Source organism: Chiloscyllium plagiosum, unplaced genomic scaffold, assembly GCF_037043375.1.
Source record: "Chiloscyllium plagiosum isolate Xiang-an unplaced genomic scaffold, Cpla_swu_hap1 HiC_scaffold_12, whole genome shotgun sequence".
Classification (NCBI taxonomy): domain Eukaryota; kingdom Metazoa; phylum Chordata; class Chondrichthyes; order Orectolobiformes; family Hemiscylliidae; genus Chiloscyllium; species Chiloscyllium plagiosum.
In genome coordinates, this window is record NW_028270150.1 from 97,350,742 (window position 1) to 97,365,134 (window position 14,393).

At 44.6% G+C, this 14,393-nt stretch overlaps 1 protein-coding gene across 1 annotated transcript in view; it reads left to right on the top strand.

The window, feature by feature from the left end:
* The window catches only part of LOC148148624 (putative G protein-coupled receptor 139), a 32,412-nt gene extending 23,071 nt beyond the window's left edge, over positions 1–9,341 (top strand). Inside the window, exons 2-4 of the mRNA XM_087992346.1 lie at positions 1,721–1,785; positions 2,195–2,384; positions 8,443–9,341. Coding sequence (XP_087848472.1) covers positions 1,721–1,785; positions 2,195–2,384; positions 8,443–9,341 — 1,154 coding nt within the window. The remainder of the gene's footprint in view (positions 1–1,720; positions 1,786–2,194; positions 2,385–8,442) is intronic.
* Positions 9,342–14,393: the final 5,052 nt, after the last annotated feature.

The following is a 14,393-nucleotide window of genomic DNA, read 5'->3' on the forward strand; positions in this document are numbered from 1 at the left end:
CACGCTGGAGGCTGCTAAAGGCATCGGTGCAGCCCTGCAACTGTTGTGGCTATTTGCTGAGTGTCTCTGCCAAGCCTGTCTGCTGTTCCTGTGTTTGCTCAGGCATGTCAATGTGGTCCCTGATAGCTGACCCCCGTGTTGTGGCATGTTACGGTGCAATGCACATTGGGGGCACTGGAGAATGATGACAGCAATGAACAACACTTCATTCTTGGTCACTGAGACCTGGAAGTTTCAGCATCTCTGTCGGAGCAGTCCCAGTCTTCTCCAGAGAGGGGCAAGACTCCCTTCTTTGAAGGGTTGGGGAGACAAATGTCAGGGACCCCACTCGAACATCCTGGCCCCTGTTTAACCTGCTTTCTGTCTGTGTGAGTGAAAAGGGGGAAATGGAGTGAGTTGAAAGGGGGTGGTACAGCTATTGGTGCTGCTGCACTGGGACAAATGTGGTAAGGTGCCTGAGTGAGTGGTCAGGCAGCACATAGCCCATGCCTGAGGGTTATGAGGGTGGGGGGTGTGATTTGGGATGGTGGGAGTAAGTGAGGGGAGCTGCTGTATTAGAGGAAGCGGCAGCACTCAAGCCTTGATGGAGAGCTCGGTGCAGTCCCAGAGATACAGTGATTGGAAGGTTGCAGAAAGAAGATGTTATCACTTACCCTGATGGAGTGGAGAAGGTCATCGCCCTGCTCACAGTGTTGCTGGGCATTCCCTGAGACAGATGAGACCTCTGTCCAGGCTGACAGAGTCTGGGATCATGGTCTCCTCTGGCAGTCCAGGGGTGACGAGGACATCAATCCTCTGTTCCACCCCAACTGCCAGATCCCTGTCTACTCCCAGCCCCTCGGCAGCACATTCAGGATCAGGCTCCGTACTTCACAAGGCCGCTGGCTCACACTCTCATGAAATGGTGTCCAGCTGGACATTAAAAACGGTGCCAGATGTGTGTGAGCTGGAAGCAGTGTGCTTGCCATGTAATTCCCTGAGAATGACACTCACTATCCTGACCAACATTCCAAGTCAGCTCTCGGCCCAGGGAAAGAAGAGTTTAAAATCGGGACCGATTCTTTTGGCTCTTTCTTTTATTTCTTCTCTTTTGTTTCTTCTCTTTTGTTTATATCTGGCTTTATATTCTGTATTTTAAGATGGCACCTGAGAATGGTGACTTTGTAAACCTTTCTCTGTACTCCTGCACTTGAGGACACGTGACAATAAAACTGAATTCTGACTCAGATTTAAGTCATTGATATTGGAGCTTAAGTCAAAGTAAGGATAACTTTCATTATACAAATAGATACCTGCACTGTGGAAACAGGCCCTTCAGCCCAGCCAGTCCACACTGACCCTCTGAAGAGTACCCCAACCAGACCCATTTTTCTCCATCCTAACACTATGGGCAATTTAGCATGGCAAATTCACCTGACGCATCATGAAACCCACACAGTCATAGGAAGAAGATGCAAACTCCACACAAACAGCCACCCTAGGTTGGAATTGAACCTGGTACCCTGGTGCTGTGAGGCAGCAATGCTAACCACTGAGCCACCGTGAGTCATAATGATCTGAGATGCAATTTCCTGAAAACATTTTAAAAACAGATCCAAAAGAAGTTTACAAGGGAATTGGAAAGTACTTGAACAGCAAACATGTGTCCAGCTGTGGGGAAGAAAAGGGAGAGAGCAGTGACCTGTAAAGAATGAGTCTGTAATGTTTCTATCATTCTAAGATTCAGTGAATAAGGGAGAGATTGAAGAGGAAGAGGACCTAGCAAAAAGAAAAGAGACAGGAAAAGTAAGACGTGGAAGAGGGAGACACAAAGTGAAAGAAATAAACTTTTAGAACGGAATTGGATAAAAAAAACTAGAAGGTGATACAAAGGCTGCTCAGGTTGGTACTTTTTCACTGAAGAGTAGGAGGTTTGGAAAATCACGTGGGGCAGAGATAGAGTGAATGGCAGGTTTCCTTGGAAATGGGTGGGCCATTTTTAAGGGGACATATTTTAAAGATGTCTCGAGAAAGATTTAAAGAAAATAAAAAATTATTTTTTTCTGGTACTTTATTCTGATTGAAAGGAGTTCAATGAACCTGTTTGTTCAGTGACTGTAATTAATGTCAATCTCTGTGGGCCCTAATTGAGTCTCTGGATGGATTCCTCCTTCTATTAATAAATGAGTCTCAGCTACAACATTCCTTGAAACAGGGAGAGATGACAGATCAGAATCTGAGGAGAGCAGACTGCAATGTTACCACAATGGGCAGGAGTCTCTCTGGGACAATTGGCTACTTTTCTGCAAAATATCAACAGATGCATTTGGAAAGCCGGATTCAATATGTACTTCTGATTATTCAACACATTTACTATCCGACTCTCGCTGCTGTTGGTATTCCAGGTAAGTGTCTCTGTCTGGCTGGTAATTCTGTGAATCATGGTTTAACTTTATTATTGTTCTTGTCATTTCCCATTCTCCTACTTGCTGCTCCTCCTGTAACTAAGTCTCTATCTCCCCCGGTAGATGCATAAACCACTAGACTCCTGTTGTTCTCACTTTAATCTTGAGAAGACCAATACCATTGTCTTTGGTTCCCATCACAAATTCAGTTTCCTGTCATTCTCCTTCATCCATCTCTCTGGCTTCAGGCTGAACCAAAATGTTTGGAACCTCAGGGTTCCCTTTAACCCTAACCTGAGGTTTGACCCCACATCCTCTCCATTGCATTACCATCCCCTCTGTAATATCGCCGTCTCCTGCCTGCTTCATCCGGGATGCTGCACACTACACCGTCTCTGGGTTTGATTAATCCAGACTCGAGTATTCCATTCAGCCTCACAGTATCAAACCTCAATAAACCAGAACCCACCCAAACCTCTGCTGCCCTGCCTGGACCCCCATCATGTTCGGTTTACCATTTGCCTTTGTGCGTTTGACCAACAAGAGTTCTTGCTCCAACATCTTCTCGCTTTTGTGTTCAAATTCTTTCAAGGTCTGACCTGTCCAATTATTCCCATTCCCGGTGCTCTCCTCATCATCCAGTAAATAGTGTGGTCGACTCATACAGAATGGAAACAGACCCTTCGGTCCAACCAGTCCATGCTGACCATAATCCCAAACGAAACTAGTCCTACCTGCCTGTGCTTGGCCCATATCCCTCCAACCCTTTCCTATTCATGTACTTATCAAAATGTCTTTTAAACATTGTAACTATACCCACATCCACCACTTCCTCTGGAAGCTCATCTCCCTCACGAACCACTCTCATTGCAAAAAAAGATTGCCCCTCATGTTTTTTTTTATCTTTCTCTATTCACCTTTAAAATATGCCCCCTTAAAAAAATGCCCCACCCAAGGCAGGGCAAGTGATGGAAGTGTTAGTAGGGGAGGATTTTGGAACCAATGAACACAATTCCATAAGTTTTAGAATAGCTATGGAAAGTATAGATCTGGGCCATAAGTTAAGTTCTAAATTGGGGCAAGGACAATTTTGATAGCATTAAATCAGAACTTTCAAAAGTGTTTGGAGAAGGCTGTTTGCAGTTCAAATGAAGTCTGGTAAAGTGGGAAACTTTCCAAACTGAGTTAATGAAGAGTTCATGGCCAATATGAAAGAGTGACGGATAAAGATGGCAAGAGTAGAGAGGCCTGAATGACTCAAATTATTGAGGCCCTGGTCAGGAAAAATAATGGGACATATGATATGCCCAGGCAGTTGGGATGTAGTGAATTCCTTGAGGAGTATAGTTGGTATTGGAATACACTTAAGAGAGAAATCAGGAGGGCTCAAAAGGAACACAAGATGGTTTTGGCATATAAGGTAAAGGAGAAGCCAAAGACTTACGAAAAGTTCATGAAGGACAAAAGAGTAACGAGGGACAGAATAGGACCACTTAAAGATCAACAAGTTCATCGAGGTGAGGAGCTACAAGAGATGGGTGAGATCCTTTCATGAATGTTTCTTGGCAGTATTTTCCATTGAGAATGCAGAGATGTCAGGGAACCTGGGGAAATAAATAGTGATGCCTTGAACAGAGTCCACATTCCAGAAGAGGAGATGCTGGAAATCAAAAGACACATTAAGGTAGATAAATCCAGGGCACCTGATGAAGTGTATCGCAGGACCTTGCGGGAGCCACGGAGGAGATACCTGTATCATCGATAAATACAGGTGAAGGGACCAAGATTTGAATAGTGGCTAATGTTGTGAGTATTTAAGAAAAACTGAAGAGAAATGCTTGCGAAATACAAACCAGTGAGCATGACATCTTACGTGGGTAGGTTGTTTGAGGAATTCTGAGAGATAGGATCGAAAGGCATTTAGAGAGGCAAAGACTCATTTGGGACAGTCAGCATGGCTTTGTGTGAGGGACATGGGAAATCATGTCTTACAGATTTGATTAAGCTTTTCGAAGGGGTGACTAAGAAAGTAGATCAGGGCACTGTGGTAGATTTGATGTACATGGATTTTAGAAACGCCTTTGACAAGGTACTGCATGATAAGTTGGTGAGTAAGATTCAATCTCACAGAATCCAGGGAAAGCTAGCCAAGTGGAGACATAGTTTGGCTTGAAGGTAGAGCACAATGGGTGGTGTTAGAGGGTTGTTCTTCAAACTGGGGACCTGTGAACAGCGGTGTGCCACATGGAGTGGTGCTGGGTACGCTGTTATTCAGCATTTCTTGAAATAAGTTGGATAAGAATTTATGAGATGTGATTATAAGTTTATGTATGCCATAAGATTGGTGATATAGTGGACAGTGAAGAAGATTACCTGGGAATACAGTGAGATCTTCATCAATTGGGCCAGTGGGCTGAGGAATGGCAGATGGAGTTTAATTTAGATAAATGCGAGGTGTTGCAATTTGCTGGGTCAAACCAGGGCAGGACTTACCCAGTCATTGGTCAGACCATAGGGAGTGTTATACAACAAAGAGATCTAGGGGTACATGATCATTGCTCCTTGAAACTGGAGCCACAGCTAGGCAGGGTGGTCGAGAAGGCTTTCAGAATGCTTGCTTTCATTGGGGAGAGCAGTGAGTATCAGAGTTGGGATGTCTTGGTGCAGCTGTACAAGGTGTTGGTGAGGCCACAGTTGAACTTACTATGTGCAGCTCTGGTCACCCTCCGATCAAAGGGATAAGATTAAACTGGAAATGGTCCAGATAAGATATATTGGGATGCTACCAGGACTGGAAGGTTTGAGTTTTGATAAGAGGCTGGAGAGGCTGGAACTTTTCACTCTGGAGAGTAGAAGACTGAGGGGTGACCTTAGACCATAGAACATCGAACATTTCAATGCAATACAGCCTTTTGACCCTCAAAATTGTGTGAAACCAATCTGAAGTCCATCTGACCTACCCTATTCCATTTTCATCCATATGTCTATGCAATTACCAATTAAATACCCTTAAATTTGGAGAGCCTACTACTGTTGCAGGGAGGCCATTCCATATTCCTACTACTCTCTGAGTAAGGAAACTACCTCTGACATCTGTCCTATATCTATCATCCCTCAATTTGAAGCTATGTCCCCTCGTGCTAGCAAACACCATCCAAGGAAAACTGTTTTCACTGTCCACCCCATCTAACCCTCTGACTACCTTATATGCCTCAATTAAGTCAGCTCTCTACTTTCTTCTCTCTAATGAAAACAACCACAAGTCCATCAGCCTTTCCTCGTAAGACCTTCCCTCCCTACCAGGCAAAATCCTAGTAAGTCACCTCAAAACCTTTCCAGACTTTCCACATCCTTCCTATAATGCGGCGAACAGAACTGTACACAATACCCAAGTTCGGCCACACCAGAGTTTTGTACAGTTGCAGCATGACCTCATAGCTGCGAATCTCAATCCCTCTGCTAATAAAGGCTAACAGACCGTATGTCTTCTTAACAACGTTATCAACCTGAGAGATAACTTTCAGGAATCTACATACATGGACAAAGAGATCTCCCTGTTTGTCTCCACTACCAAGCATCTTAATATTAGCCCAGTACTCTGCACTCCTGTAACTCCTTCCAAAGTGAATCACCTCACACTTTTCCACATTGAACTCCATTTGCCACCTCTCAGCCCAGAGACTCCAGCCGAGTCACCTTGCCTTTTCAAGGGGCCTCCCATTGCATGGACTTGCAGATACCCCACCCCCACCCGAGGCTGCACATCCAAACACTTACCCTGCTGGCCTCATGTTCAGTTGCAGCCATCTTCATTTCTGAGTCACAGCAGGATGGAAGGCAAGAGCAGGCTTCCCTCAGACACTGAGTTCCAGCCTCCTCCTCTGCACACAGGGGAACACTAAGGAAAAATTGACCCTTCTTCTTAGCACCACCCTCACCCTGTTAACCTCTCAGACTTCATCCCTCCCTGAGTCCCCGCCCAACCCACCTGCATCTACGTACCCTCCAGCCCTGACTCCAGTCCAGTCAGGTCGATATGCCAGGGCTGGGAATGCACTGGCCCCCTCCTTGTATCCAGGGTGTTGCTGACTCTCACTGAACCCCTCCCCCTAACATAGTGAGTTGTCTCCCTTCAGTATCATCATTCCCCAGCTTCCCAACTCCGATTCCCACTATTATGTTTCCCAGCCGTCATTCCACAGGAGTGGCCTCTTTGGCAGTGCCCTACAAGTGGCTCGGAGATGTGCCAGGATGGTGTGTGGTGAGACTGGCACATGTCGGATTCCAATGTCTGTGACCGTGGGCTGTGTGCGGTCACCACCCAGAAACCGGACCTTGAGCTGTTGGTGCTGGGGTTCCAAGCTGGAGGGCTGGAGGAACAAGCAGTGAGCTGGAGTCACCAGGTTCCCAGTCAGACTTCCACATTGGGAATTCTCAGTGTCTAGTTTCAGTACAGTGGGTGGTAGAATGGGAATCTGCATATTAATGAGGTGAGATTTAGTATTAATGAGGGTGATAACGAGCAATGTCAATGAAGGCCTCTCACTGTAGCCCACCTTGTTCTTACCCCTGTATTGCTCGCTAGGTTTCTCTTGTACTCTAATTGTTAACTCCTTGTTAATCTTTTAGTCATTCTTTGCTGACTTTTATTTTCTGTTCCTGGCCCACCAGCGAAATTTTCACAACTATCTGCTTTTTATTGAAGTTTGATGCCAGTTTTAACATGGATGGAGGCTGCTCCATTTGACATTTTTCCTTTCTCATTTTGCGTGCCCTTCATCTGTATATTCTGAATTCTGTCCTTAAATTCGTGCCACCATTGACTTACCCCTTTCCCCTGATCTATTTTGTTTGCTTTACTTGCATGCTCGCATATCTACCCTCACTTACATTTACAACACTGGTCTTAGGCCCACTCTTCTGCCCTTCACACTGTTTCACAATAACCTTTAACTGTTTCTCCCTCACATATTTCTCCAGTTCCATATTTATAATCTACTATTGAATCGATAGGTGTCACTCTATTAGACTGTGGATTCTAAATCCTAATCACTCATCATGGAAAATAAATATGTTCATGTCACCCTCTGCTTCTCTTGCCAATCATATTAAATCTGTGTGCCCTGATTATTGACTTTATAGGTCTTTAGGAGTGTAGGCAATGGAGGAGACCATTCAGCCCATCGAGCCTGCTCTGCCATTTAATTTGATAGTGGCTGATTGGTCACTTCAATGCCTTTGACCCAGACTATCCTCATAACTCTTTATGTGATTGATACTGACAGTTTTCTTGTGGCCTCCCCATCACATCCTTGTCTTCTCCCAGTCTACTTACAACTTCCCTCTTGCCCCTACAACACTCCTGGACCTGTCTGCAATGGTTGACTTCGCTCCTCCCTCTGGCTCTCCCTCCTAGACCTGACCTCCATCCACCTGCTCCTAGCCCTCATCCACCTACCCCCAGAGAGACCCTCACTGGCAGCAATTACCGAGGTGCATGCTGACCCACCTCCAAACCCCAATTACTGATCACAAGTTGTTTCTCTCTTGCATTTGTCACTGATAGGTTTGCTGATGAGCCTATCAACAGCAAGCATGGAGAGAACTAGCCTGTGATTGGAGGAGACGTTGTTTTCCATTCTCACCAGCTTCTCGGGACTATTGGATAATTAAAACCAGTGCACCTGCTATCACATCCAGCATTTCTGTGAAAAACATTGGATGCACTTTGCCAGAACCTGGGACATATCAGTCTTTGGTTCTAATAATTTTTTGAGCAACATTTCATCACAATTGTAATTGTGCCTAATTCATCCCTTCCTTTCAACTTGTTATTCGTACTTTTTTTCTGGCATGTTGTTTGTATTCTGGAGACAGACACAAAATATCTGTTCAATAAATCCACTGTTTCTTAATGTTTCATTATTAAATCATTTCTGGATATAACACTTTTGAATATCTCAATAATGACCTTAACTTCTTGACTGTAAATGTAATAAGGTGTAACTTTACTTTCAGCCTCACATAACATGTTCTTGTTTATCTTCCTTTCTCATAGTTAACATAGTGACAATTGTGATTCTGTCGCAGAGAAAGTGTGATCTTTCTAAATGTATCACTCGCTACCTGGTGGCCATGGCAGCAGTGGACTTACTGCTCATGATCATTGATCTGATATTGAGACACATTCCAATTATTTATAAAACTGAATTTACATTTCTGCAGACCGTCCCTGTGTGTAACATCCACGCCGTCCTGGTTTTTGCAGCTATGGACTGCTCTGTCTGGTTCACTGTCGCTTTCACCTTTGATCGATGTGTGGCCATTTGTTGTCAAAAGATGAAAGGCAAATATTGCACTGAGAAAACAGCAGCCGTGGTTCTGGGAACAATAACTGTGCTCAGCTGTTTAAAGAACATTTCCTGGTATTATATGTTACAACCTTGGTATAGTCTGAGGAATCAGCCTTGGTTTTGTTTGGCAAAAAAATATGTTACATTATCGCGAGTCTGGGGATCGATTGAGCTTATTCACTATATTTTGACCCCAGCACTTCCATTTGTTCTGATTCTGCTGCTCAATGCTTTCATTGGGAGGTACATTTTCGTGGCCAGCAGAGCCCGCAGGAGACTCCAGTCTGACAGCATGGGACAGCATTCCAAGGAACAACATTTGGAGAGTCGAAGGAAATCCATCATTTTAATGTTTGTTATCTCAGGGAATTTCATCCTGTTATGGTCAATGTTTCTGGTGTATTCTATGTGGAGACGCGTGTATCGATTGGGGTACAAGGCTGTATATTTACATTACTTTTCACGAGATATAGGATTCATTCTCCAGCTTCTCAGTTGCTGTACAAACACGTGTATATATGCCATAACCCAGACTAAGTTCAGAGAACAGCTGAAGAACGTGGTAAAATACCCTTTTGTTCGATTTGTGAAGTTTACGCAATGATGAGATGGATTGATGCATTCTGGGATCACAATTGAACAATCCAGGTTCCTTGGGTCAGTGATAAAGACACAGTGAGGTCAGTCTGCTCTCCCTGACATCTGTGAGACACACAGAGTAGGTTCAGTGAACACTCCCCATGATCCTTTAAACAGACACAGTGCAATCAATCAGTCCTTCCTGGATCAGTGAGACAAACACAATGTTTCACTTTGTTAAGGTGCACAAATTAGCCCTAATCAACACTGTGCATCACTCATCATGTTGAGGAACACTCTGCAGCAGCTGTCCCTGTGCATAGTTCCTGGGGATCACTTAAAAAAAAAGCTTCCATCAGATATCTCTTAAATCATCACCATGGATGTAACTTGCACTGATTGCAGTGCATAAACAAAGCAAAAGTATTATATAAAATGGCTACAGCAAATGTCACTTAAATCATTGCAGCAAATATTGTTTAACATGCTCACAACAAGGAACATTTAAACTGCTCACTCTGTGTAATGCTTAAAAGACAGGGAATGACAGTCACTGATGTGACCCCATGTGAACTTGCTCCTTCCTTCTCAGAGGCAATTCGGCATCAGCAGCAAATACTGTCTTTCTCAATGATGCCCACATCATGTGAATGAATGTCTGTGTAAAAATCCTTGAAGTATTCACACTGATAAAAATGCTGATATAAAGCATCTTCGTGGTATTCAGTTTACATGTTTTAAACTTCATGTAGTACAAATAATACTTGATATAAACAAAGTCAGAAGTCACACAACATGCAGATACAGTCCAACAGGTTTATTTGAAATCACACAAGCTTTAGGAGTGTTGCTCCTTCATTAGGTGCAGGGGGAGAGCAGGGCAAAGACACAGAGGTTATCGGCCGAGAGATCAAGGGCAGAGAGAGCAAAAGATCATACGCCTGGTGTAAGTGGATTATCAGGTAATACGTCTCTGCACGTGACCAATAGTGTTAGACAGTGTGTAAAGTGTTTATAAAGTCAATGTCAGTGCTGTGCTGTCATGGCAACCAGGCAGAGCGATAGGATTATGAAAAAGGTGATACCTCAGATTAGACACTGAATTGTAGGTGTGAGTCCCTGTCCTGAATCTGTCCAGAGTTTTAATTTGGAATCCAGCTGGTTTTATTTCAAAAGCTGGAATTTACAGGATTGCATATGACTGTGAATACAAATTGTGTGTTTTTTGAAAAAAGATAAAACGTATCTGCAAATAAGCAAATGTCTTGAATGAAATGATTCACCACATAGATCTGTGAGTGTGTAATAGTGTGCATGCTTGAAAGACAGTGTGCATGTGTGAGAAGGTGTGTGTGATTCTGTGTGTGTGTGTGTGAGAGGGAGAGAGAGAGAAACAGAGAGAGAGAGAAGTTTTGTTTGTGTGAGAGTGTGTGTATGATAGAGAATGTGTGTGAGAGAGAGAGAGGTCTGTGCGATCCTGTGTGTCTGTGTTGGGTGTGTGAGAGAGATGTTCTGCGTGAGTCTATGTATGTGTGCGTTTGTGCAAGAGAGTGTGGGTGTGTGAGCAAGGGTCTGTTTGAGTCTGTGTGCGAGTGTTTGTGTGAGAGTGTGCATGAGAGTGTAATAATTAATTCAAAACTTAATAAGGTAAAGAGATCAGAGCAACTGATCAACGTAATGCTGTCACAACAGGAAAGTGAGGAAGATTTTACAGATACAGAACTGTGTGTTGGGGGTCACCTGTCGCAGGACATGAACCCAAGATCACGGTTGAGATTGGCTTCATGGGTCTGGAACTTAGTTATCAGTCTCTGCCCGGTGGTTCTGCACTGTTGTGTATCTCGAAATCTGCCTTGAAGGACACTTACCCAAAGATCAGAGGCTGAATATCCCTGAGCGCTGAAGTGTTTCCTGACTGGGAGGGAACATTCCTGTCTGGCAATTGTTGAGTGGTGTCTGTTCATCCATTGCAGTAGTGTCTGTGTGGTCTCACCGATATACCATGCCCTTGGGGCATCCTTGCCTGCAGCGTATGAGGGAGACAGCATTGGCCAGATCACATGGGTATCTGCCGTGTACATGGTGGGTGATGTTCCCACGTCTGATAGTAGTGTCTATGTCGATGATCTGACATGTCCTGCACAGGTTGCCATGGCAGGGTTGTGTGGTGTTGTAGTCGATGTTGTCCTGAAGGCTGGGTAGTTTGCTGCAAACAATGGTCTGTTTTAGGTTTGGCAGTTGTTTACAGGTAAGAGGTGTAGGGGTAATCTTGTCGAGATGCTGATCATCATTGATGACATGTTGAGAGCTGTGAAGAACATGGCGGATTTTCTCCACACTATGGACGTACTGGACAATGAAGTGTACTCTATCGGTCTTACCCTGTGTCTGTCTTCTGAGGAGGTCACTGTGGTTTCTCACTGCGCCATGTCGGATCGATGAGATGAGTATCATATCTTGTTCTTATGAGAGCATCCCTCCAAACCTTCAGAGGTCCATCACATTTCTCCTCTTCTGAACCAATCCTGTGTATGCGCAGAGACCGAATGTTGAGGATGGATTATTTCGCATGTTTAGCATTGTGAGGTTTTCTGTGGGGTTGCAATACAGTGAGATATGTGTCTCCAAGAATGAGACTGATTCTGAAGGGTAGTTCATGGTAAGTCTGAGAGCGGGATGAATCTTGTTGACATCACTCAATAGTTGTTTCAGTGATTCCTCACCATGACTCCCTCCCAGTCAAGGAACACTTCAGTGGTCAAGAGCATGCAGCCTCCAATCTTTGGGTAAGTGTCCTCCAGGTGGAGATACACAACAATGCAGAATCACCAGGCAGAGACTGATAGACAAGTTCTGTACCCATGAAGATGGCGTCAACTGTGTTCCTGTCACACTACAGGTGATCCCAGCACATGGTTGTGTATGTAAAATCTTCCTTACTTTCCTGTTTTAACAGCATTACATTGAGAAGTACTTATGTTCGTTCTACCTGAGTTCGTTTGCACTGTTTTGAATTACTTATTGCTCTCTCTCTCTCTCTCTCACACACACACAAACACACACACATAGACTCACACAGATCCTCTCACAGACACAAACTTTGTATCATACAAACTCTGTCTCACATGCACTCTCACACACACATTCTCCCACACTCACCCATACTCTCTCTGAAGCACACACAAACACCACAGTCCAACACTGGCACCTCGACATTACAGATACAAATAAGAGATAGGACTTGGAAAAAACACTATTTGATAGTCATTTGGCTTCACAGAACTTGAGTAGTGCTGGAAAAAAAGATGCCTTGTTTGAGATTTTTGTCTTCCCTACATTTGGATAACTTTGCAAGAATACAGTTCAACAGCAACATTTATACTGGATAAGGGAACAGTGGTTGGTAAGTAAACTCTAATTGGTACAAACATTGCCATTGGGAATGGACCAATCACTGACGATTGATAGTTAATCCCCAGCCTTTGGTTAAATATAGACGAGTGTGTAACTGTGTGTGTGTGTGTGCGCGCACATGCAATTATTCCTATCTGTAAATATACAAGTATCTGGGTGTTTCTTATGAGAACTGAAAGAACAGACAATCTTGGACATTCCACCAAAACTCTAACATTAGCATCGAAGTTATGCAGCTTTTAGGGATGGTGTTCAAAGAAACCAAAGAACTGTCAATGCTGTAAATCAGGATCAATAACTGAAATTTCTGGAAAAGCTCAGTGGTTTTGGTTACATCTGTGGAGACAAAGCAGAGTTAATGTTTTAGGTCAAGTGACCCTTCTTCAGATCTGTCTGTAGATGGGCAAGAGTTGGTATTTATACTGAAAATGGGGTGGAGAAGGGAGGAGGATTAAACTATAGTCAGAGGTAGAGCCCAGAGAGAGAGAAAAAATCAATAGAGCAACAAAGGAGAGGGTAAAGGTCAGCCTGGGAGAATGAATAGCTGCTCATGGTGACCATTACAGGCTGACGATGGGTTGGGTGTAGTAGCAGCCTGTTGGGGAGAGATGTTGAAGAGGAGTCTTGAGTTTGGTATTCAGTGGTACAATGCAATAATACAGAACCTCGATGCTTTCCATCGCCGACACATATACCATTCCCAAACCCTCATTGATTCTTTATCAAATCGATCTCACACGAGTGCCCAAACATTGCTGTAGCTCACGAAGGTAATACACTGTAAATCAAGCCCCACTATTTCTGCACATATTGTTCAAACTATGCATTTTAAAAGATATTCAAAATTCCCAAAATCACATTCCTTTCAGACCCAGATTGTCAGAAACTTGGTTTCTGCCACTGAACATGAATTACAGCTTGTTTCAGGTAATACTGGAGTCTCAGGTAAACAAAGAGGAACAGTCAGCATATAACTCTACTACAGTGTAGCTCACACTCCAGTAAGACGACAAGATGGAGGTGGAGTGGGACGCTCCAACCAGAGCTGCTCCACTCCTTCAGTTTATTTCACTTTTTCTTGTCTTTTTCTTTTCCCCTTTTCCCCCTTTTCCGTGCTTTCCCATGACGTAGAGCGGGCTGTAGGCACGAAGGGAGCAGGGACACACAGAGCGTGAGATACCCGAGGGGAGTGGGGACGGTCAGTGGGTGAGATGCCCGAGGGGAGTGGGGACGGCCTGTGGGTGAGATGCCCGAGTGGAATGGGGACGGGCAGTGGGTGAGATGCCCGAGGGGAGTGGGGATGGACAGATGGTGAGATGCCCGAGGGGAGTGTGCATGACCAGTAGGTGAGATGCCCGAGGGGAGTGGGGATGGGCAGTGGATGAGATGTCCAAGGGGAGTGGGGACGGGCAGTGGGTAAGATACCTGAGGGGATTGAGGATGGGCAGTGGGTGAGATGCCCGGGGGGAGTGGGAACGGACAGTGGATGAGATGTCCGAGGGGAGTGGGGACGGGCAGTGGATGAGATGCCCGAGGGGAGTGAGCATGGGCAGTGAGTGAGATGCCCCAGGAGAGTGGGGACGGGCAGTGGGTAAGATACCTGAGGGGAGTGAGGATGGGCAGTTGGTGAGATGCCCGAGGGAAGTGTGGATGGGCAGTGGGT